The sequence below is a fragment of the Sabethes cyaneus genome, chromosome 2, assembly GCF_943734655.1.
Source record: "Sabethes cyaneus chromosome 2, idSabCyanKW18_F2, whole genome shotgun sequence".
NCBI lineage: Eukaryota > Metazoa > Arthropoda > Insecta > Diptera > Culicidae > Sabethes > Sabethes cyaneus.
Genome location: NC_071354.1, coordinates 223,838,966 through 223,865,680, shown reverse-complemented (window position 1 = coordinate 223,865,680; position 26,715 = coordinate 223,838,966). Strand labels below are relative to the sequence as shown.

General features: G+C 39.9%; 1 protein-coding gene across 1 annotated transcript in view; it reads left to right on the top strand.

Annotated features, from left to right (window-relative positions):
* The first annotated feature begins 16,597 nt into the window (after nucleotides 1–16,597).
* Nucleotides 16,598–26,715, top strand: part of LOC128736702 (uncharacterized) — a 48,963-nt gene continuing 38,845 nt past the window's right edge. The window contains exons 1-2 of the mRNA XM_053831190.1: nucleotides 16,598–16,724; nucleotides 16,854–16,985. Coding sequence (XP_053687165.1) covers nucleotides 16,622–16,724; nucleotides 16,854–16,985 — 235 coding nt within the window. The 5' untranslated portion in view covers nucleotides 16,598–16,621. The remainder of the gene's footprint in view (nucleotides 16,725–16,853; nucleotides 16,986–26,715) is intronic.

Sequence of the window (26,715 nt, the reverse complement as noted above, 5' to 3'; positions counted from 1 at the left end):
ATAAACGGCGAAACGGTACGTTTCAAACACGTATCGTTGGCAGCACACGTTGAGTTCGAAGCACCCGGCCGGCGAGGTTAACTTAGGGCGAAAGTAAATAATCGCGTAAAAACTTGATGCATTATACTGCCTAATGGTCAATCGAATGTAATAAACTGTTTAATTTTCCTGCGAAACCTGCACACGTAAGATATATTTAGCCACTTGCCTGCACTTGCTTTGCAAACGAATTAAAGCATATTTTGGTTGAATAACCGATTCGACAAGGTTCGTCGCTTACTCCTTTATTAAGCTTTTTCTGCCCGGATTCACGCGGCGTTGTGAATGGAGCTGTCTGTAATCACTTTCTTCGTATCCTTCATTCATAAGCCGAAAAAAATAAGCAGGAAATTTATGACTACTGGGCAGCGAACTTGGCGCGAACCTGTTATTTCCCGCTTTGATAGCTTCGGACCCGCGGAAGCCAGACGGACGGACCCTCTGCCGCTTGCTTTCAACCGAGAGCGGTAGCGAAGCATCAATTTGAATATCTCGTATCTAATCGGACAATCTGTGACTAATCGAGCAAAACGCCATCAAATTAGTTTTCAATGGTTTATGCATTCGGCACTCTCGGGTGCTGTCGGTGTTTGAGAAAGCGCTGTTATTGCTGGTCGCGTGTCCATCGACAAGGAAGGTGTGTGCGCGTCCGTCAACACCCGCGTTTGACGCCAATCGATGTCCGTCTGTTTATTATTCGACTAGTTACTACTGCCCATGTGTCATGTGCTGTAATTTCACCCAGCCATCGGATAGGGAGAAACATTCGCGTGCTGAAATTATAATATTCAGGCTAATAATATGCCGTCAGGCCGCCGCCGGTCAGCAGTCTCAATCACGTGACAAAGGGGTACCGACAAAACGAAATTGGATCGGAAGTTGATTCGGTCCCGATTCCCATAAAGATGGCCAATAGGTTTCTAATGAGCGGAATGGAATGGCACATAAAGTGGACGGACCTGTCACCGTGCGATGCGCTTCGCTGGAAAAGTGGGATTCGCCCAGGGGAGAAGTAGGTTATGGTCTCGAACGGACGCGGGCGCGTTCCTTCGTATACCTACTGTGTGTGAACTGGCAAGTGGTCTGGTAGCTCTCGTAGTCTCGTTGCCCGGTCGTTGTTGGACGGGTCCGTATGGTTTCACATTCCGCGCACTAGGTTAAAATGATTGAAATCGTCGGGTTGTTTATTGGAGTAGCGCGATTACCGGCTAGAGCGTTCAGTGATTTCCTTGATTTAAAATTATGTCTTAAAAGTCATTTTTACCCTCGAAGTCACGCTACTTGCGTTGCGAGAAATGTGACCCACAACTTTGCCCTTTCCATTTAACCGCGCAACAAATTGTATCAAATTGTTGCATTCTCTCCAGCAACCGGTAGCAACATAATAGACAATATGTTTCTTTTCAGGTGCCAATATTTTGATTACGGTACCTGAAAAAACCTTCATCAAGCCTGATTTCACCTATTGTTCCAAGGTAACGTGTCTGGCACCGTTTAACCTTCCATTAACTAATAAGCGGTGTGAAAAAAACTGCTTTTCACAGACGCGCGCGGCATTCACTGTCTTGTGAGACAAGACCGCATAAAATCATGACCTGCCACGGGCGTAACTCCCACCGGTAGCAGTACCGGCAGCAGCATTGGTCAACCGTTGCATTGGTTCCCACAACTCCGAAAATCGTTCCAGATAGCGAAAGTTTTCACACGCGCGCGGGAATTAAATGCAGTCGACCGCGCGACCGGCTATTGTGGCGAGTTACCCAATCCGGTGAACCGAATCGCTCTCGCTTTTTCCCTCCCGCCTAGCTAGCTGGGCTGCACCAGTTCCTCAATTTTGTAGCTTATTACTTTAACCCTATTGTTTTGATTGGAATTAACCTTTCCGGGTGTCTTGCTTTACTTATCTAAGGAAATGTTCATTAGATCATTGTTAAAGTACGGGTTATGAAACAGAATGATGTTAACGGTTGCCTAAAAATTTCCTGATGTCAGCACCCCAATAACCCCCTTGAAAACGCAGAATCGGTGTGAGATCTGTTTTCTTGAGTTTTTGTTTTTCTAAACCACATAACATATACCGTTTCAGAATTTCATTTCTGGGTAAACACACTTTCTTGTTTGCATTTAGCGTAAGCAACTCCAACGCCTGTATGCACCGGAAGCCTTCACGTACGGCAGAGCTGAGTCACAGCAAGTTCAACAATGTTTTTTTATATCGCATAAAAATGTTAATTTATTCATAATCGTGATGTTATACGCACGGGGAAGATGGTACCGGTCGGTCGGTCGGTCGAACAATTGGTTTCTAAACCCGATTTACTTCATGCCAACATGCCTTGGCTGCCTGCCATTCGTTGCGTTGGTTTTGCCGGTTCAAACCTGTCATGTCGTACACAGTAATGTTTATATTAGTATGGTAGCCGACAACGTCCAAGTCCGAGTGCATCGGAAGGTGTAAAATTTCGTATGTAAGGTGCTACTTTGCATATCGTAACGAATTCAGGTGACCGGCTTATGAATGTTTGTAAGTGCGCTGAATTAGGTGTATTTAAAGACGTTTCCTAGATTACGGAATTTTCATTCAGGTCAGAGACCGCTTCGTCTCGGTGTTTGTCTCATGTGTAAAAATAAAACGTACGATGTTGTGATGTGCAATTAATCTTCAGACCGTTAGTTTAGGAATTCTAGGGAACATTAGGGCAAGCGATGAATTGTTCGGTGGAGAACCTTATTTCTGTGCTTTCACCGTTCAAAACTAATTTTTGCACTTTTGAGAACACATTTATACAAAGCAGTTATTCTGAGTTCGTAATTCACAAAATTGCAAAGAAAAAAAAAATAAAATAACAAACAAAAAGTAATAACTTTTTTAAAACCTTGAATGTTTAAAGAGAAGTTTATCCAATCAACCGTTATGAAAGTTGCAAGTTTCACAAGTATCGCAAGTATGCAACTGCAAAACGAGCACATCTGTTGGTTGGGCTATTTTATTTTTGTCACAATAAAAATGGACAAATCGTCTAGTAAAAGACGGAAAAGCGTTTACCAGGCAATTTAGCATACATATTTTACACGTTCATATTGCAAAATGTGCAGTTTTGTCTCCTGTATGAAGTTGTATCGTAATAAGAGGATTATTAACGTTTAACTAGATATTTTTTTTAATATTTCGACACAACTCTAGGAAGGATGTTGAACTTTATATATTGTCAATTGCAAGGAAAATTGTACCATCCAAAGTGCGATATCGCTCATAAAAGTGCTATTTTGCATTAAATCGTTTCGGTCTCTTCGGCGCACTTATTGCTTGGAATATAACGAAAAAGTGCGCCGAAGATACCGAAACGATTTAATGCAAAATAGCACTTTTATGAGCGATATCGCACTTTTGATGGTACAATTTTCCTTGCAATCAGCAATATTAGTGATGCTTTTATCATCAAATGTCTCAAATTCGAGTCTGATTTTTCACAACGCAAGTGTTATTTCATAGGTACTTAACTATTAGCTTAATGGTTTGAATACACCATTCATTGCTTTTAAAGTGCCTGGTTACTAATTGGTTTACTAATTTCATCTTACTAATTTCGGATCAACACAGCTGCCGTCAACATCAGCTAAGCTTTATGATGGGAAAATGAACACTGTTACCGAGATATTACCTCACTATGTGCCTGCTCTACGCTTTTTGAGATCATCGTATCGAAAGATTCGTATCGTCAAACCAACCACTATATCTAAACGAACTAAGTATTTTCCTTACTTACTTATTTGTTTAGCAGAGAGCCGGGGTGGCTCTTGCCGTATCAAGAATTCCTCTCCATTCTACTCGGTCCTGGGCTACTCATCGCCAATTCGTTGCGCGTCTCGACACACGCAAGTCGGCTTCAGCCTGGTCGAGCCATCTAGCACGTTGAGCCCCTCTATTCCTGGTGCCGGTGGGGTTCTTGAAGAGAACGAATTTCACTACACAGTCGTCCGGCATCCTTGCGACGTGGCCGGCCCACCATAGTCTCCCAAGTTTTGCCAGTTGTACGATGGGAATTTCTGCAAGCAGTGCCTGTAGCGCGTGATTCATACGTCTCTGCCACACTCCGCTTTCCGTTTGTACTCCGCCAAAGATAGTCCGCAACACCTTTCGTTCAAAAACGGCAACACGTATGTCTTTCGTAAGCAAAGTTACTGTCTCAAGTCCATAGAGGACTACCGATCTGATTAGCGTTTCGTACATCGTCAGCTTTGTGCGGCGGCGTATGCTCCTTGATCGGAATGTCTTGTGGAGGGAAAAGTAGGCTCGATTTCCAGCTTGAATGCGTCGTTGGATCTCCTTACCACTCATCAACCACTTCCAGTTCATCGCCGTCAATAGTCACTGTCCGTGGGAGGCAAACGTTACTTTCTCGGGAGCCTCTTCCTACCATATATTTGGTTTTCAACGCATTAATTTGTAACCCTATCATCCTAGCCTCCGTAGATTGTCTGGCGTAGATTGCCTCCGCCGTCCCACGGTTTCTAGTAATGATGTCGAGGTCGTTTGCAAAAACTAAGAATTGGCAACTCTTGCTGAAGATCGTTCCTCTCGTTTCGATGCCCGCTCACCGGATCACACCTTGAATAGCGATATTGAATAACATACAGGACAGTCCATCCCCTTGCCGTAACCCTCTGCGTGATTCGAAAGGACTTGTGTCCCCGAAACGCGCACGTAGCACATCACTAGTTCCAGAGTAGTTTTGATCAGCCGCGTCAGTTTGTCCGGAAAACCGTACTCGTGCATTATTTGCCATAGCTGTACGCGTTCAACGGTATCGTATGCTGCTCTGAAATCCACGTGCGTGGGTACGTTGTACTCTCGACATTTCTGGAGGATTTGTCGGAGAGTAAAAATTTGATCCGTAGTAGCACGGGCCCCCATAAATCCCGCCTAATACTGTCTGTTGGGGATAGACGATTTTTCCTGCGAGAAATATTACGACAAATCTATACGAGCATTTGACACCATTCGATACTGTTAGCAAAATTAAAAAAAATCGGATGCTCGATTGCCTTCATTGGATGGCTACGTCTGTGCGAAAGACAGTTGGTGGTTAAAATTGATGGAGCCATTTCACGCTGGCTTACTACTTGTTCAGGAGTGCCACAAGGTATCAACTCAGGCCCAGTCCTGTTTTCGTTATTTATTTACAATGTAATTATTTGTCTCAGATCTTTATAAACAAAATAAACAAAGCTATGATTAAAGGTGTGTATTATTATTTGCTCCAAACCTTTACTTGATTAATTTTCAGAGTGGTTTAGAATCAATGGAATGTATATTAGTATCGCCAATTATTACACGATCAGTTCCGTCGTAACAACAATTTGTATTATTTGACTAGACAATTAACGGAGGATAATTAGGCGGAATACAAACTGTTCGAGATCTTGCAGTGACCCTGTAGGAGTCTATACCCAAGTAACAATTCTAAAGTCACTTGGTTTTACTTGAAGTTTATAAAGGTTTTATTGCGGTATTAATCATTACCTCTGGGTTTATTGTGGTATTGCGCAATACCAAGAGGATAGGAGTCCAAACACACTTATAGCTAGCTAGAAAACCATAATAAAACTGTTAATAAAGCAAATTTATTGTGGCGCACCAATCAAAATTGATCTTATCGCGGTTACTTGTCAAACCGCAATAAATCTGTTAGTTTTATAGAGCTATTAAAACGGTAACACTCTAACCAAACAGTTTTTTGCTGCCATTATGAAGAATACCAAAGTTCAACACCAAAATCATTTTTTTATGCAAAGCCATATTGTCATATTCTAGTATTTTGTTTTAGCTCGCATACAACAATTCATCAAAGCAAAGTATTTTGCAGAAAAAAGGTTATTATCAATCGGTTTTCCTGTCAGAGAAAGCAACTAAAATGATTTTGCTAGAAATTGAGATTTACTAACTAAATGTTTTCAATTTGTTAAAACAACCAGTTTTCAAAAATTGCAAAATTTCAGTGGCGCGCTGATTCTATCGACCTATCATATCAAAATGCACGATGAAATTAATGCGTGCATAGTGCAAACCAACGAAATTGGTTAAAATTGAATAAATATTCTATGGGATATTTTATTCTGGTCGCTATTAACCAAATCGTTCAGAATGATCTGTCAGTCAAACTAAAACTTAAACTTTAAACTGCTCCACGGATATATTTTCAAGTTGACAAAGCTAGCGAACTTATCTGGCGTTTGCTAGAAAAGCGAAAAGCAAAAAGCAAAAAGTTTTTTAAATCATGGCGATGGCTGTCAAGCAGCGAAAGCTTAATCGATTTTGTTGCTGCTTTTAGCAGAGCATGATACGACTACTTGAGTTTATAAGCAGTTTTATAGCGGTCATCAGCTAGTTCTGGTGGAGCCCATAGTTTTATTAGCGGTTTTATGAAATTGGTCAATGGTCGTTATACGAACGTAATAAAACTTGGAATTGTTACTTGTGACAGCAACCCTTCGTTGGAAATCTAGGAGTTTATTAAACAGGTCTAAGAAGATCACGTCCAATTGGCCCACCGGGCATTCTTCACCAAATACAACGCAGAGCTTCGCAAGGCCAAAAGGAAGTTTAGAGTCAAGTTTTGTGAGAGCATCCAGGCTCTGCCTGAGGCTGCACGACTCCGAAAAGCGTTTGCCAAGAACCATCACCAATGGCCTAGGGTAATTGAAAAAAGATTATGGCAGTCTCACTGTTACTACTAAAGAAGCTTCGGAAATTCTCATGAACACGCATTTCCCCGGTTCGACAGTGATCACTGGACGCAATGTTGACGGGCAGCAGCTAGATAAGTCATCACGCAATGCGTCAAAGGACTCAGCTCTGCTTGTAAATACCGGCTATTTACGAAAACTTCAATCAACTGGGCACACAGCTCTTTTGAACCAATGTAATCTTCTTACAAAGAGTGGACGAAATTACAATGCCAGAGCTTATTAACCTCGTTCGTACCAGCTTTATGTTGGGATTGGGATGTATCTCGGCCGAGCTAGCCAAAAGTCAAGGTCGTATTGATACTCAAGGGTCAAGGCAGATAAAAAAGCTTCTCTAGTTAATAGATAAACTCAAGGATAATCATTTCCCTAATGGGTTCTTAAAGAACTCCCCTTTTCATGGCAATCAACTTACTTACCAGCACGGTAAATATACGAAAACCGCACTTCATTGCCTAGTGATACTGATTGGTCCAATACCAAGCGGTGGCACTATGTGCTCTTCTTGACAATGAAGGCGCTTTCGACAACACGTCCTTCGGTTCAAAAAATGCGGCTCTCTTTAAAAAAGGAAGCGACAAGACGACAATGAGCTGGATTCAAGCAATGGTGTCCGGCAGAAAGACACAGCCTCATTGAGAGATGCGTCGATCCCCCTTGCTTTGGTCAGTGTAGTTCGACGCACCCGTGCACAAACTATCATAGTATGGTTATGAGGTCATTGCGTACGTCAACGACGTAGTACTTATCGTTGGAGGTAAATTTGACGTCGTATGCAAGTAGCTGTAAATTCCCCTATTTCGTGGTGTTTACAAGAGGAACTTAATATAAACCCTACCAAAACAGCCGTTATACCATTTACTAGCCGGAGCAGACATCTCGTTACTCCCCCTACATTGAATGATATCAATATACACCACCACAATGAAACACCACAAAATTGTCGACGAAATGATAAACGAGGGTCTTTAAGTACGTGGTTGACATCACCGAAACACAGCAGGAAAATTAACGATCCCAAATGACTACCTTGTGAGATCCTAGACAAAGATCCTACAAGGTAGTCGTTTAGGACCGCATTTGATTGAAAATCTTCCACTGTGACAACCAGTTTATGATATGACCTACTAGGAAGGAACTGAACCGGCACCATGTTTCGTATATATTCCTCAAATAAATTGGAAGTAGCACACACTCCTCGGTAGTTGTTGACATGGTTTTGATCTCCTTTTAGTGGGCAGAAAATATATAGGCAGTTTTTCACGCAGAGGGAAATAACCCGTTTGAGATGGGGGCCCTGTGGCTGCATGGTTACCGAGTCTGCCTTGAAAAGCGAGTACTCGTGGGTTCAAATCTTAGTAGAATCAAGCCATTCGATATTAAGTGTCTTTAGCATGGGTTTATTCTCAGGCCCCTCCACATGCTTCCTGCTAAATTCTGTATTTACTAACAATGAAGCCTCTTGCCAGGGCAAGTTATAAGAGTGGTACTTGCTTGAGGTGCGAATGAAGCCTCTTGTTCAAGGGTAAATTATAACTTGTTTCACTACCTGGTTCTAGGAACGAGATTGATAATACAGGCATACACACCCTCACTTTGCGCTGAACTCTGCTTTACCGACCATGAAACCTCTAGTCGGGGCTGGTTATGAGAATGATACTTGCTCGAGGTGCAAATGAAGCCTCTTGTACAAGGACAAATTATGACTAGTCTCCGCACTTCCTGGCTTTAGAGTTAGATTGGTTGAGAAGTAGTAAGAAGCGTAGAAGGGCTGAAAACACCGACACTTTAAGCACGAATAATAAGCAGTTCGCTCAATCTGTAGCGATACTGCAAATATAACGAAGTGCGGAATAACACCAGGATAAGATCACAATAGATCAAAATACTGGTCATAGTAATAATATCCACACAAAAAAAATCGATTGAGAAGGACACATCAAACACGACCCGAAAGGTGATTGGCGAGCTTTAAAGGTGCTTTTGAAAAGCACTGACGGAATATCATCTGGGTCGGGCTGAATCGAAACTTTGACTCTGAGACGGCTTTAACGGTCATTATTTCTACGTTGTTCATGCTAAAGAGTCGCACGAATTTATCGGCAAAGAGTTGACAGATATGCTGAAGCTCATATACTCACTATGCAGAGTCATGGCTGGAATAGAGAGACCCGAAATATTCTGTTTTCACTTTCAGATTGCGAAGGCTTAATAGGTGCCTGTTAAGGAGTGTTACATCATTTTTGAAGAAATACGAACCAATAAAGCGCACCAAACAATGTTGTTTTCTGTATCCAACGAAGTTCCATCAATAACGAGGCACGAGGATTCTCTTCATCCGAATGTTTGGAAACGAACTATGATTGCTCGAATTAATTGCACAGACGAACGATTATGTCGATCGTAAAACACATAAACTGCACGATGAGGTTCTTGAACTGAGTCTTGGTTTGCGCAAAAATCTGCACAATTTGCGGGTGTTGTGCATGTGTCTATTCATTATGAAATGGCTAATTAAAACCAAACCCAAACGCAGAAAGTTTTGCTAAACTTCTAAGAAAGCACCATTTATTTCATTGAACTGTATTCACCATCGTGTTTATCAGAATGCCTAATTAATAATCAAAAACATTGAAAGGAAAACATCATTTTCTCTCAAATCAGGTTTATGGCATGTTGTTTTGGATAGATTTTCATTTCCCTCTGATTCACCTGCATCTTTACTCTAACATTATTCGAGTAATGCTCGAATGTTGTCACAGTTGTTCCTCAATTTTTATTTTCGTTTGGGTTTCTTTTCAATTACGACGTTATTTATTAGCTACGTTGAGTCAGTTCTATCGTAATATTGTAATTTTTAGCTCTGTTTTGTGTTGATTTTTTCTTACTATTTTTCATTTCAGTATCATTTTCCGATATTTGTTTTGTTTACAGGAGCAGAAACTCCTTTCTACCAGCGTTTAGTTCTATAGTGGTTTGTTTCATCTTTAAACTATGTGCACTATCGCACACATCACCAGCATTTCAGGTGGTTGTTATTTTTCCCAATAACTATCAACGTATAAAGCTTAAATTTTTATTGCGTTATTATCTGTCAAACGGTGTGCGAAAAAGTGTTACCATATGATGGAAATATCCATCGATTTTATTTCATGGCGAGAGACATAAAATCACCATTGGACTGATTCAGCTTAAAACACCACATTTGCACCGTAAATGATCTGATGTTTTAGTATTACCATACCCATTTTCATGAGATGGTAATTGCTTGGGCAGTGTCCAGTGAACGGTCCTGCCATTAGGCTTAGCTTTATTTTTATTTAAGCTAAACAGCTTCAGGGCTTTCTTACCATTTGATATAACAAATTTCGTTGATTGGCGTGGTCTACACGCGGCAAACCAATTTTATTTTATAGCGTTGTTTCACCACTCTTTGAATTTCATTCTAGGGCACTGGATGAAATCCCGCAAAATGGTTCGGGGCCAATATGTTAGACCTTTTCTTGCTAATATATCTCAGCTGGCTTGTTACTTTCTACTTCCCAGTGTCCTGACTCCCAGCACAGATTTACCTGATTCGTTTCTGCCAACTATTGAACTGGACGGATACATACTCTTTTTGTACGACGTGTGTGCCTTTAGAGCGTGAAATCACAGATATTTCAATACCTATGTTTTTTATGTAGACAAATGAATGAGATGTTTAAAATCGCATGTGTTTCAGTTTGGACACTGTCGGCCAGTGTTCCAAAAATATTGGTCTATTCCTGTAATACCGACTCCCATAAAATTGTTCATTTTATAAGTATCCGTTTAAAAAATTACTAAACCTAAATGGACAGCAAACCATGCTCCCAGGTTGAGCGTTTGGTCGTAAAGATTTTATAGGGAATTTCGTAGTTTGGCGGCGTTCTTAACCAAGTTGCTATTCCGGAAAGGAAAGATATGTGCATCGCTTTCAAAGTTTTCAATAGTGTGATTCGCATTGCTTCCGTTATTGATCCACACGCAAGCCTCTGTAGTTGTAATATATGTCATTAAATTGGGAATTTTTTAAAATTGTCGTCCAATTTTAGCCGAAATATCCTTGAATTTTCGAATTCTATGGACATACTTTACTTTTAATTTAGTGGCGACGGTCCGTTATCGATCCTGCACCGAACGAATTGTGATTCGTTCGCAGAACGTCCTCGATAGCGCTCATCCATCGAATGCTGCTCATTTCGTTTGACTGAATCATACGCCGCCTTAAAATCCACAAACAGTTAATGAGTCTGCAAGTTGTTCTCCCGGAACTTGTCCAGTAATTGACACCAAGTAGCCATCTGATCCGTCGCAGAACAGGACACCGGAGTGCGCTTTATAGGCAGTATTGAGTAATATAATGTCTCGATTGTTTTTGCGAGTCGATGTCCTTTTTTTTAAAAAAAATAAGACCATGCAACCACTGTTTCCGCCCCATTAGCCCTCCCCCAGTGCAGTGAATTTAGAATCGAATTTTGAGAATTTTATACCTTCCGGACTCACTTACCACTTACCTACCTTACCAGCTTAGCTACTCATTTTCGAGCATTATCGGGTATTACCACGTGGAGGCGTTAGGTAGGGACTTGGGATGAACTGTGCTATGTTAGTAGCTTCTTCTCAATTGCCTTCCCCATTTCTTTCCAAGAATTATCTAGATCTTTTTGTACCGTTAAGAAAATTGTAATTCGCGAATTTGATTGTTAAAAAATACCTAAAGAGCACAATTCTAATGGTAATAAATATTTACAGGCGTCAGTCGATAGCTGAAGAGTAGTAGGCTGAGACGTTACGCGATATATTCATCAGTTTTATTATTTCACCGAAAATTTTCAACTAAACCTGAAGATAGTGATTTTGCGGTGACCTAAAATCAAAGAAAAAAAAATTATCTAGATCATTTATGTATATCAAAAATAATACCGGGCCAATGCTACTACCCTGCGGAGCACGCTTAGCTTTGCTTAGCCAATCACAACCTGTTGCCATTTATGATAAATCTTCTCAAGAGTGATTCATCTAGAGTACCTCAAGGTTCAATTCTGGAACCCCCTCTTTTTACATTGTTTATAAGCAATATACGTTCAGTTTTAAGTGTGCGTAAAGTGCACTATGTTTGCTGACGATGTTTAGCTTTACTTTTGCTTGATTGATTTAACTTGATTAATTTAAGCTGATTATTAGAAATCAGCTCTTAGCTCAGCTGAGTATATTTTTAATAAGCTGCAACCATTCCGCAGTAACCGTTTCACAAAAGGGTATTCTATTTTCACTAAATATATTTAAAAGAGATTGCATGGATTGGTTTAACAGTAGGAATTACGTGTAGTACTCATTTTAAAAAATATATCAATTCAATTTGGGCTTAATCTTATTCGATTGCAGTAAATTATAAGATTGTATCTTACTGTGCAAGTATTGAATAAACAACTAAATAAGGCCATTATAAATATTCTATAAAGTTTTTGTCCTTCTGGTGATGGGCAACTGACGGGGGGCGAAAAAAAACAAAGAGTTGTGTTTGACGCGTTCCGTACCCTCCATACATCCATTTTTCGAGTTCTTTAGGCTGTAGAGCCCAGAACTATCGTAGCATTAAAGCAAAAAAATAGGGGGGGGGGAGGAGGTTCTGACAGAAACTTTAAAAATAATATGCAATGGCCTAAATAAACAAATAACAAACAGCAAATGCGTTTAGATGATTTTGAACAAATACACTAGGAGATAGTGCACCTGAATTGTGATTTGACTAGTATGCTGCCTATCATATGGAAATGCTAAAATCGAACGAGGCTTTTCTGTTAATTCAGGTTTCCTTTTTTCAAAAATGAAGGAAGAATTCGTAGTGGCACGCCGTCAAGTATTCGATGCTGTTCTTGCGACAGGCGGAATTGATACGCTTGAAGTTGCTAAGAAAAATTTATTCGAAATTGATGTCTCGTGCGAAAACGTGAGTGACGGAACATAAAATTTCAATAGTCTTAATGAATTCTTCATTCTGTAGTGCAATTGTGCGATTCGGAAGCAGTTTTAAAAATAATACCGACTCATCTGCGTTGAAAATTTGCGAAGGAATGAGACCAAGTCCATCAGTAAGCTCGGAAAAGAAACCTTTAAACTTCTCAAAAGCTCTTATATCGGCAGATGCCCTTTCTCCGGAAAGGGAAATCATCTCCATGTCGATTACGAAAACGGTTATACCAGCCGTTCGATGGTGTAAATGTCTGGGAGGGGCACTGGATCTGATCAAAGAAAAACTCTGCCTTAGTTTTTAACGCGTCTGGCGTCAGGATATTCTGCTGCTGCTGACGTTATTGAAGAATCCAGCCTCTTCCATCTTCGGGTAGTGAGCTGACTTCGTAGTATGTCTCCGCTTGAATCCAGGTTCACCAAACTTATTCAGAGAATTCCGAATTTCTTGCCTTTGGTAGTAAATATCATAAATGGTGCTCCTTCCAACTGCGTACAATTTAGCCAGGACTTACATTTTTTCATTGTTCTTTTCAATAGCCTCGATGATCTGCAATTTTTTATTCAGCGACAAAGTGACGTGTTTGCGTTTATTTAGAAGCCTATTTTGCTTGACCAAGACCCTTCAAGTGTTTTATTGATTAAAATATGAGCATTTTAGAATAAAAAATAAACTTACGACTTATTTACAACAAAACATGCGACAATTTCCAAACCTGTTCAAGCACCGATGTAAACAAAACGAAATGTCAAACCCACACTGATATAAGTTGGACTGTCGGATTATTGAGTCATAACCTCGTTAACCCCTCTAAGGTCTACATCAATTTTAGATTACTACGTGTGATAGGACGATTAATCCATTTGAATGAATCGTATCTCGTATAGCACTAAGCATCCTATAATTTTGCCTGCCAAACACTTGTTGACGGATATGATCGTTATAATAGGATATTATTACATGCAGGCCCTTAGTTACTATTAAGGACAGGTCAGTTACGATTCTGATCACAAGGGGGACGATACAATGTCAGGAACGTGGATTATTTTGGTCCGGCATATTTATTCGGGTCGACGGTAATCCGCAACGAAGAATGTTACACTGTTTGTCTGCATGTGCACTAGAGCGGTTTATTTAGAACTTGTTTCAGACTTATCCACTGAACGATTTTTGCAGGCTTTGAAACGATTCATTAGTCTACGAGGGAAGTGCACTGACATCTACTCCGATTACGGAACAAATTTCGTCGGTGGTAAAAATCAATTGCCCAAGTTGCTTAATTTATTTAAAAATGCGTCTCATAGCGTAGCCGTCACTAGAGAATGTGCCAATCAAGGGGTTCAGTGGCAATTCAATCCCCCAGGCGCCCCTCATTTCGGGGGATTGTGGGAGACAGCGATCCGATCAACAAAACATCATCTTTTACATGGCCTAGGAGGAAACCCAGTGCATTTCGAAGACTTCACTACATCACTCGTTCAGGTAAATGTATGTCTGAACTTCAGACCCTTAACAATACTGTCAGACGACCCTACGGAGCTTCAACCTTTAACTCCTGCACGCTTTTCAACAGGCGGACCACTGCAAGCTCTACTAAAGCCCGATTATAGTACGGTTCCAATAAATCGTCTCAACCGATGGCAAGTTGTTCACCCAAGCAACAATTTGGGTTTCATTACACTCTTATGATGGTTGAAATGGTCGTGAACATACGAATCTACATCAGGCAAACGACTTTGTAACAGGTCAAAATTTGTACGATGTACAGTACTTGATGAGAAAAAGGATACATACTCTTTCCACTGATGTTTCAATAACGACGCTACAGGAAGAGCAGTTTTCCTTTGGCAAAATGATGATTAGAAAAAAGCTTGATTTGTCGGAGATCTGGCAATTGCCGATAACTGGCAGTCGTAAGAGATAAATGACGATCAATAGAGGCGTACCCTCGATCGAATCAATTAGTAGTTTCCCTGAGGCTAAGCTACAAACTCATCCTATTTGAGTTCGGATCACTAGCATAAACTTTGATATTATATGGCTACAACAAGACTTTGTTCGCAAATTTATATGAGAATCCGAAGCCAGAAACAATTTCCCTAACAGGTAGCTGCTGTTGCAACCTAACTACTGGTGATTTATACACGCAAAAACCACCGCAGAAAGCAATCACGACTTCCTGAGGAAGCGTTCACTTTCTGTTCCCGGCGAAGCTGCCGGAAGATTGTTTAATTTTTCTTTTTTCTTTCATTTTGCCTCGAAAATCACGTACATGTTCCAACCTTGTGCGCAACATGTGTTAAGTCTCTGTACCAAATCAAACAAACAAAATCAACATGTGGTTTTTGCCGGTCATGTTGTTGCTTCTATTTATCTTTTTTCCACTGCAAGTTTGTTCAGGAAACATTCAACCAGTCGATCAATGCGCCAGCAACTATCACTAAACATGTCGGGGTGCATCGGAAATGTGAAAACTCAATACTTGTTCGTAAAGAAAATAAAAACCCACGAAGAAAGTGACCGCTCTTTTCAATTTCGTTTCACTTCGCGCGACTACGGTGGCAGCGGTGACGGCGGCTACGGCGGCGGGATAATGTGCCATTAGAACCGTGTGCTTGTAACGAATTTAATAAACGACTCTAAACATCCAATAGCTGCTGGATATCTGTCCATTATCAATGGTCCACAGGCCGCAGGCTGGAGCTTTCATCGTCTCGCGCTACGGACGGATTCGCATTGGTGGAAAAGGGCACTCGATTGCCGCACGACAAGCGCCTAATTCAATGTACAAAATCTACACTTCAGCAACATACGGTACCCCACGCGGATCGCCCCTGGCAGGAGAGTAACCAACTCGGTAACCACCAGTTTGCCGGATGGCACACTATTGGAGGCGACCTGTTTTCTCACCCGGTTCACTGTACCTTCTCCATCCAGTCAGTACAGAAAAAAAAGCAAATAGTGGCCCCGCAATAACCGCAACGACGCTGCTCTGGAAGAAAGTGATCTTCGTTGGACATTGTAGTAGAGTCGGGTTTATTCACTGCACTGTGGCACCGGGGTGAGATGGTGGTAGTTGTTTGGTCGGGAAACTTGGCGGGCTTGCCAACGACATGGTCGATTCCTGGTGCGACCTAACGGGAGCGACGGAACTTTCTAGTATTTAAGCAGAAGAGTAAAAGTTGTTGGCCATAATGAGCTCACAAACGTGCAGTAATGTTCAAGATGCGGAGAAACCGGAACAGGACTGGCTGAGATGTTAGAATAATGTGTCAATAATTCGATGGTGTGCGTTGGAATGCAACGTTGTCTGCTGGATTTACCAGCACCAACATTACCACCGGAGTCTGGATTGCAAACCGGTTGGTTTGACGGACGGACGGAGGGACGGACGTTCCGGCAGACTAGCCTGATTAGACGGTTTATGCTGGGTCATTGTAATCGATTAGATTACAAGCCGGGAACGGCAACCAGTACTTGATTTAATGTTGGGAGCTTTTATGGATCATTTGGTAGAGATGGTACTTTAGACCTTTCACTACCAAATATAATAAAACTGCATTGTCGAAACTGAACTTGCCATTGAATTCGAAACATATGATACACCTGAACAGCAACAAATTTAGCTGCGGGCTTCAAAGATTTCTCCTTTTAGTCTAGGAAAAAAATACGCTTCTTATAATTGTATCATTATACCCTACACAAATTGTCTTTCGTAGAACCAATATTTAACAAATTACTCTATTTCTCTCTCTATCCTTTCTCTCCACTTCCAATTCGCAGCTAATGATAGCCTGTGGTCATGGTAGTCTCAAGCTGGGTGCCCCCTGTCAGCACGATATGGACTGTACCGACAGCATCCGCGGCAGCTACTGTACCCTGGAAGGTTTCTGCGAGTGTTCTCCGTTCTACGTGCGGCTCAACGAGACCAAATGTTTACCATGTAAGTACGCTTTTCGCTGGAGCAACTCTTCCTAGTGATGGAGCCCAGTAAATGAATCGGTAAACAGTTTTAATTGACCCATCCCCTCTCACCACGCCTCCTGTTTCTTCTCAACCACCATCATTGCAGCCCAACTACTGGAAAGCGACTGCCATCTATCCGACCAGTGCTCCATGCGTGTAGCGAACAGCCTCTGCGACGGAGGACGCTGCCGCTGCGAGGACGGCTTTCTTCAGTTCCGCAAACACACCTGTTTGTCACGTAAGTACCACCAATTTGCTTGCTTCAGTTTTCAAATTAGACCGATTTACTGGCAAATGGGGAAAATATTTTCCGATTTATGAAACATTTTCTCACGATTAAGTCATTAGTGATGCCGCTTGGTGCCGATTATGGTGGAACGTGTAGCTCATCAAGTGTTTAAAAAGCTCACGATTACCGTCGCGCTGGCTGTTCTTGTTTTCTTTTGCTTCTTCCGTTTTAAAAACTAGCGGCCTAGCGGATCTGATTCCATCTGCCTGCTGAAAGACATTTGAAACGGAAAAGGTAAACGAGGAAGGAAAGCACCATCCATGTCATAAAGACCGGCGCAGCTTTTTTCAAACGGTTCTCGATGCTGCTTAGCGCCGAGATTGATGACAATTTGATTGAGGCCGGTTGTTGTTATCCGGTTTTTGCCTAAAAGGGGAAATTAGGCTCATTTTGTAGTTTTAGGTGTTTGAATCTTTGTTGGATTTTGTTGTTAAACTTTTTACCTTCAGAGGTTTTTGCGTTTAGTGGAGTTTTAACGTAGCGGTTTGAAGTGTTTGAAAATGAATTAATACAATAATATTCCGATTTTGTCAGGTCCCGATTTTGTCTACCCCCGATTTTATCAGTTTTTTATCCCGATTTTGTCAGCCTATAAATTTTGTTCAACTTTTGCGCTTTTAAACCTGGTTTATAAAACTTTTCAGCCTGCTTGAAACTATTCTGATTCTCTGGGTAGAGTTTTTGAATAAAATGGTGCCTTCTTGTGAGTAATTCGGGGTCAAAATTAGGGTATTTTTATAGTAAAAGTTCTATAGTTCCTAAACAAGCAAAGTAACATTGATAGAGGAATATTAGGCCGTATGAATAGAAGAGTTAGAGCAAATTATCTCTACAGTATTCGTTTTATCTTGTCTTTAACAATTATCGTATGTTAGTTCCGATAGATAGCTTGTTTGAAATTCTTTTCAATTTCAATTTTCAATCGAAGTTCAAAGACATTTTAATGTTGCAGCGTACAAATATAGCAGTCCGACGAATAAGTCGGTGGCTGGTGCTACACGCCCACTACATTTTCTCGGTTTGATTAGTTTGATAGTTAACAAGCTTATGATAGATTCTAAGAAGAAACCAAAAATCCGTTTTGTTGAACAACAGACAGCTGGGAACTCGCTGTGGGCATACAGCACCACCCATCGCGTTATCCGGGGGATTCCTGTACCCTGGAAGTAATAGGAAAATACACTTGGAGTGAGTGGGTGGCTTGGAAGGGCGACGAAAACTTTGAAAATAATGTGCAATGGTCTTATTCCTCTGATAATTTGTATGTGAGATGAAACTGAGGTTACTGGTATTTTACTAGAGCTAGCAAGTGGCACACTTGCGGCAGTGCTGCTAAGTTTTTTGTGATTTTTAAACTAAATTTGCCTATTTCCGTCGAGTTCCTCGGGGTTTTCTACATAAAGTTTATTTATTATTACCATCGAACCCAGGATGCAGAATTTTGAAGCAAACAACGCCCAAATTATCACTTGAAATCAAAAATAAAACTAGATCTTTTTTGAAACGCTGAATCTCCTGGTATCTTTATTTTAAAAAGAATTTACATTGATCAAGGCGAAGTTCACTTAGCCGCAAACCAAGGATTTTTAACCTTTTAACCTAAAATCAACAACAATTGAAAACATGATTCAAATCCGAGAAGGTAGTTTTTGCACGTGATTTAGATTAGCCTTTATCATCATCATCACTACAACCACCACTGTTATCACCATCATCGCTTGTACGAATGACACCGTTACGATCCAAGGTTAAAAAATAAGACTACCCTGCAGGAGCCAACGCTACGAGCGAAGCTCTACTTGGAGGAATCGGCTGTACGAGTTGCATTTTGACTCATACAAAAAGCACGGAATGTGATGCAGTTTTTTTCAAATGTGGCTAATGATTATTCTGCCGTAAGAGTGGTTCAGTGATCCAAAAACATCCGTCCAGACCCGACTTCAAATTTGAATTGAAATTGAACTAAGAAATTGAAAATTCTGGAAAATTTATTTCAAATGGGACTTAACATGAGATTACAATTGTGGTTTGTATTTGAATTGAGTTCGAACTTGAACATTGAAGTTTTATTTGAATTTGGACTTAAATTTGAATTTTAAATTGGACCTAAAACGGATGCGGAACGGATTTTAAGTGTTAAAATTGAACTTTAAAGCCAAAAGTTCAAAGTCAAGGGGACAAAAAGAAAATCCGAATTTTAGTTAAAAGACAAAAGTAAAAAGTCAAAGATCTAAAACCAAAAGTTAGACCCTAGAAGTCATAATTTGAAACGCCAAAAACTAAAATCCAAAGGTCACGAGAAGCCAGGGCTATCCTGCACTCAGTGCACCTATTTTGCTTTTTAGCTGTAACACCTCAGCCATACAAAATTCCTCTGCGGTTCAAAGGTACAAGGATACCAGCGAGCCACATGCCCTGGCGGATGTTGTGGGTTCAAATCCGGTTATAATCTTAGATTATAGCTTGGTTCAACCCATTCACCTTCCAGCATTGGACAAAAGGTAGGAGTCACAACGACTACTTGTTAAGCGTAGCTACCAAATACGCCCCCCGCCCCCCCTCACCTTCCCGTTCTTTCCCCTCCATTCCAAAAAAAATTCCATTACTTTCCCATACCGTCCCTCCATCAATTGTAGAACCACCGTTTCAAAAAATATATGCAAGCAAAATATTCGGTTGTGTCGGACGGGGTGCGACCAACTTTGTCCATACACATGTAGTGGTTGTTTTTTTGTGGTATTGAATCATACGATAGCGCGGTTGGTATGGTGACTGCTAGTTAATTCACTGTTTTGCAGACATTCGCTGCTCCAAACGGTAAACAAAACTTGATCGAAACGAAAAAGTAAAAAAAATCAGAACGCATTCGTTTTGCTGCACAATCAGAGGTATGACTGAACGGCGGTGGTGGTACTGCACATAGCGTTCGAGCGCCAGCACAAAACAGGCGCTATAAAATTGAATGAATGGTGGGGCTGACTGCGATAAAAAAGATCGGCAAAAGTCCTGACCAGAAGTCAAAAGTTCAGGTGCTAAAAGCTGAAAGTCAAAATTCAAAAGCCGAGAGTTAAAAGTCAAAATTCAAGTCTTATTTTACTCAAACGCTCAAAAATCGAAAGCTAAAACTAAAAAGTCGAATATTAAACATATAATGTAACTTCAAAGGCCAAAACACAAAAAATGAAAAATCGAAAGGATAAGGTCCGAAGTTGAACATAACAAATTAAAAGCCAAAGATTCAAAGTCAAAAAATTTAAATAAAAAGTAAAATGCAGAAACTTTTTTTTTACTTTTAACAAAACCTCAAGTCAATAGCAATAGTCCAAAATTCATATTCAAAGTCAGAAATGTTTTGAATAGGCCATTGCAAATCATTTTCATTCCCTCCCCGGGGAAATTGGCTTGAAAAATCGGGGGGCAAAAAAATAATTTGTAGGATATGAGTTAATTTTTTTTATAAAATCAATTGTCTGTGGGCTCTGCAGCCAAAAACTCGAAAAATGAGTGTACGAGTTGAGTTAACGCTTCTAGCACGAAATAGAAATGGAAGTTCAAACAGTGGAATTTTCGAAACTAGGCCAAAAAAAATTTCTTTCGATTTTGTTCGTAGATTTTTGCATGAAAAATAACAACGTATTTATTAAAAGCAAGAATAGATTTGGTTTTCACGTTTAAATTTTAAGTAAAAATGCTTAAAATCCATACTATTTTTGCTCGATTAAAAAATTCTCTTTGTTTTTTTTCGCCCCCCCCCCCCCCTTTCAGTGGCTCAACAACGGAGGGACAAAAATTTTTTAAATGTTTGTAATGGCCTTACTGTTTTAGAACTCTGTGAATAAAATTAGTGAATAGCGAAATTCAATCGTGAAAAAAGTTCCCTATCATTCAACTTGAAATTGGAAGTTAGACTTGGAATCTTTCCTATAATTGGACATAAACTTTAATTTTATTCTAAAATTGGGTAAAGTTGAACTCCAGTTAAGTTTGAAAGTAGAGTTAAAATTGGATATAGATTGGACTTTACTCGACATTGAAATTAAACTAAATTTGCAATTGGTAACACCATCTGTGGCTCAAGCAGCATGTTTCTCACAACCGTGTGAAAGTTTTCTGGCTTTACATGGAATCTGTGTACAACTTGTCATTAGGCCGAAGTTGGATTTGATATTGAACCTGAGTTTAGATCAATTTGAGCTGAAGTTTAACTTCAATTTGAACTAGAAATTTGCAAGTAAGAATTAAAGTATTATACTGTCCAAATGGTTTATAAAACTGCTAATAAAATTTTACGATTCCCGCAACTTTCTAAAACCGTTATTCGTCCAAGTGGGTTCCTTCTTAGAAGGTTTTATAACCTCTATTAAAGTATGGTTAGCTTAAGCAGTTTTATTGCATCTGCTTAAAGTAGCAATAAAATCGACTATATTCTTTACGTACTTGACATCAAACGCCATAATGTAATGAAACTTTTAGTTTAATTTAGTTAACTTAAAAGTCAAAAACCGTGGGAAGAAAAGTTAAAGATCAGATCATCCGGAGTAAAATATCCGGAAGAATAAAGCAGCATGTGCGCATTCAATTTTATTGTGCATATAGGAATGATAGGTGGCTAAAATCGACGCGCCATAGAAATTTTGCATTCGTGCAAAACCAGATATTTAAACAAAATAGAGGTACATATTCGATTAGCCAGTCTCAATTTTCAGCAAAATCATTCTAGTTGCATTCTGTGACATAAAAACCAATTGATAATAATTTTCTTTCTGCAGCTCACACTATGTTTTGATGAATTTTTGTTTGTGAGCTAAAAAAAGCTAGTATTTGGCAATATGGTTTAGCATAAAAATGTGTTTGATGTTGATCTCCAATATTCTACATAATAGCAGCAATAGAACTCTTTTGGTAAGGATGTTACAATTTTAATCTATATATAAATGAGTTTCTGTCTGTCTGTCTGTATGTTCCTTATATACACGGAAACTATTGCACCGATCAACGTAAAAGTTTTTATGCAGGGGTTTTTGGAGCCGAAGAAGGTCCTTATGATGGCAGAATTTTTTTCCATAGTGGTTTCTATGGACCTCGCTCTCCTCTGAGGGGGGTGGGCTTCCAAACGAAAGAAACACAAATTTCTGCATAACTCCAGAATACCAGAATGCAATACCAGAATAAAACCAGAGGTAATGATTAATACCACAATAAAACCTTTAAAAAAATTAAATCAAATCAGGCGGCTTTAGAATTGTTGAATTGATTTTAATTGGATTTGAAGTTACACTTGTCTGAAATTAGACAGGAAATCGGATTTAAAATATTATTTTAAATTTTACCTGAAACTGGACTTAAACTTTTAGTTAAAATTGGACTTGAAAGAAGGGTCAAGTCATAGAAAAGACGTGTTTAAGCTTATGGCTTTGCTTTTGGACTTGAAATCGGTCATGAAAACTGATCTTACTTTGGACCTAAAATCGGAGTTGGTCTTGACATTCTTTACGAAAATGGACTTGAAATTGGACATCAAATTCGAATTGAAATTATATTTGGAACTGGATTTAATTTACTACTTACTTACTACTATACTTATCGCAAAAATACCATGGGACCAACATAAATTCCTCGGGCTTCTGGAGATGGAATAATAGTTACACATTGAGTATTTTCTTTGTTTTGAATATATCTTAAATAGAAACTGAGGGACGTGCCAGAGTGTGCTCAGTCTGGGTAAGCCAGCAGCTGTGATTGAAATTTTCATAGTCAGCTCAAACAAGCTGCGTGTGAGTGAACTTTCCATGCCAGTAATTTTTATCCGATTGTCAAGGACTTTCTGAGCTTTGGGACTGATTCCAATATACAGCAGCTAAAGATACTGAACTGCAGATAATTGCATTAAATATCACTTGTATGTTTATTATAGGCAGACTTCGCTCTCAACACGACCCGCAAACAAATTGCGCGGCAATAAAGTCAAGATTGAGATGACCGCTCTTAGTGTCCCAATATTTCCTAATCCCGAGGCTTTTCTGTATGGACAGTATCACTAAAATCAGTATTTTTATCAGTTGTGACATCATCCTAGCGTATTTTTCTGTATTCCGCACTATCACTATTGATTGAGTCAACTTCTTGTTATCCGTGCTTGAGTGTCGATGTTTTTCACTCCTTTTCTCTTCAATGTTTCACTACCTTTCAATCAATGTCATTCTCTAGAGCCAGAAAGTTCAGAGACTCGTTAAAATTTGCCGTTGCACAAAGGGTTTCATTGCGTACCTCAAGCCAGTACCATTCTTATTACTAACCCGGCTAGTGTTTTCTTCGTCGGTACAGAAGAGTTCGCTTTGTCATCTGGCAAATCACGAGCTTCGACTTGTTAAGTCACAAATTACAGACGCTGTTGATGCAATTGTTAATCTTTTACCGCTTACTTACATGGTGAAATATGGGTGGCCTCTCACTCTGCGATGAGGCAAGTACCACTTCGACGTCTACCCGAAAATGTCAATCGTCAGTCGTCAAAACTTTTCAAATGAAAAGAAAATCCGAGCACTTTGCTCGGTACACGATGCTTAAGACCAGGCTTAAAAGCTTGGTCTTAGCTCAAGAAATGCGGTTATTGGTGAACGAATCATCGAGATGGACATCGATGAGCGCTGTTTGGAACTCTTCAAAGAGAATGCAGTATCGAAAGATGGTCAACGAAAGTGAAGAGTCTTTAACGTCGGTGCGGGTACTCGACTTCGCCAGGAAAGTATGTCCACTCTGTGCCTAGGAAGAAAACGAATTATCATTTCCCATGGCTTCTGTTGCTCTCCTTTCCAGCTTCTGCCCATAGCTCGTATAGAACAGTTATCCTGATGGCATATAAAAACTTGTTTATTTAAGACTAATTTACACCCCGATTAAATAAGTTTCTTTCTTAACTGATGGATTAGTTACTATTTTGAACAAATCAAACTAATCGCTTGCCAAGAATGTTGAAATGCTCTTATTGTTAACCCGGATGTCAGCTTACATGAATTGCATGCGAAACATAACTGAACCCAGTATCCCAGTTGACAAGGGCTGCGACAAAATAAAAACAAATCCAACTGTTCACCGTCGTATACATAGGTATTTCTCTTAAGCCGGTCAGCACATTTCCACTTAAACTGTATTTGCAGTTATCCACCACACCAGCAGCTGGCGTGCCGTCACCGGCGGAAGAGCCCACTTATGCATTGTCTCCCACTCAAACGCACCTCATTACTGAAGCTGAACTATTATCATCTGACAGCTCTGCCAGCCAGCCAGCCATCAGCCAACCATTCGGTGAGTGCTCTTATTGTGAAAGCGCTCCACCTGTGCACTGTTGAACGCTGTGCGCTTCTTCTGCTGCTATGCTGCTGGTACGCCCCCGACACGGACAGAACTTTAGTCGGGCAAGAATGCACCGGGCAAATGTGTGTGCCACCGTAACTATCTATATTGACCGTGCAACTGTAGGCTACGAACGGTCAGTCCACATGCTGGCTCGAGTACACATAAAACCGTTGCGTTTGACCGAGTTTACAGTACATTTACGATAGGTACACCTACTACCTAGGCCTGCGAGCGAGATAAAGTAGCGCCAAAGGAGGAAAACGCCGATTAGAAGTACAATCAGGTATACATAATTACACAGCATCATGATTACTGCGCTTCACCGCTCCGCGGTAGACGGCTAAACCCTGGGTTAGAACCGAGTGATCAGCTGCGCGTTTCGCGTCACATTTGTTCGGGGACATCCTTCTAGAGGCATAAAAAGAAAATTCGCACTTTGATAAGTACCTTATTAGGAGACAGTTAACTTTAACTTGAAGAATTCCAATCCTTAATTTTATTAATGCTTACGAACGGTATTTGCAATTAATGGGTGTCGTATGCCATTGAGTATAACATAAAATATAAATTGTTTTCAACTTACCAAGCCTACAAACTACAAAAATTAATATAATTAAACGAAAATAATCTTCATCACATGAGAACGACCAATGTTTGTACAATGTTAAGTACTAGGTCTTTTTTTGCTCATTATAATTTAATGGCTTTAAGAAAACAAACACAATTGGTGAGAACATTGAACTCTCCTTTTAAAAACTTGTTGCAGCCGCGCAGCTCCAGGTACAATGTATGGCGTCTTTTAAGCGCACTAACGTTCAGAACAATTTTCCTGTTTCGCCGTAAAACCGAACGGTGAAAGATAATTTTTCATTCGTGATTCATTATCACATATGCTGAAGAAAATTTCATGCCTTCATTTTCGCTTTCAATGTTTTTCCATTGAGCAGCGAGCGCTTTCGTCGACACCATTGGAATCACTTTCGCGGTATGTACACGCGCACAGTAGGTACTTGATAGCAGGCAAGTCGTTACGTTGCACTCATATATGGGAAAATTGCGTTACATTGATATTGACTCTTAGCATCAGCAGTGATGTAATTAGAAATTAACGAGAGACATAAAGAACCTCTTCGCTGGAATCATTAAGACATTGCTGGAATTTCCCTGCAATTTCAGCAAATACGCGGAAAGGGATTTGGTTGGTGATTGGCTTTTCATATTTATTACGGGTGGGTCAGATAAAGGTTTTATATGAAAAGTGTAATAAACTGGAGGATAATTATTTTGTGCATCATTGTGGTTTTATTGGAAGAACAAATATTTCCATTATGCCGTTGCATTCCGAAGGTTACTTCCGGGTGCATTCACAGTGATGCAATATTTCAAAATGATGCCCTGTCTATTCATCAGTTTATGCCGCGTAAACTTTCATATTGCTTGCCACACAAAAGCTTTTTGCCCAAGTTTCTCTAACGGAGTCATAATCCGGAGATCACTGACATTTTCCCGAATAGCCTTGGGGTAAAACTGGGATTCTAGAATCGTCTGCCATTATGATGAATGCTAACGGTTGTTTCAAGTTCTGGTTATACAACCTCCGGATTCTGGATTTCGTTCTGAAGTCAACTGTTTTCATTTCAGCCATTTCTGAGAAGAAACCTGTTGAAAGACAATAATTATGCATCATGGGTCACACACAATTATTAGTCGTGTCTGACGTTTACGGACTGCCTATTTCCGTCGAATATTACTTATTGGTTGAAAAAATGATTTCTCAATAGTAAATATACTCATTCTGTCATTCCATACTACTAAACAAGTCAATTATTCACCGAAAGGCCGATTTGCTGCATATTATCATTATTATAGTTATTTGCTATCAAATTATAGTTAAATTTGTAAACATCTGAAAGTACGAGTAATGAATTCGTTATCCCCGAAAGTGCAAACTGATACGAATTACAAATGAAAAATGATGTTTGTACCAAAAAATTAGTTAAAATTTGAGCGAAGAGAAAAATACGCGTTTTCAGTAAGTTTTATAAACATTCTAAGGAATTTTTGAGCCCTAATTTTCCAAGTTTTACACAATTATATGTTGCTTGTTCTGCGGATTGCCATTGAAATTGCAGCCGAAAACTTTGATTATTGTGATGCTAACGAATAGAAATGCTTCTTTAGAATGCAATAAGTTCAATACGGTTTAGTCCGCGCCATAAAGGAAAGTAGTAGTAATAGCAGGGGAAAACCACCATCACTTCAAGGACTTGCCAGTGTATGTAGGTAGAATTACAATAGATCCAAATTTGATTATCAAATCAAA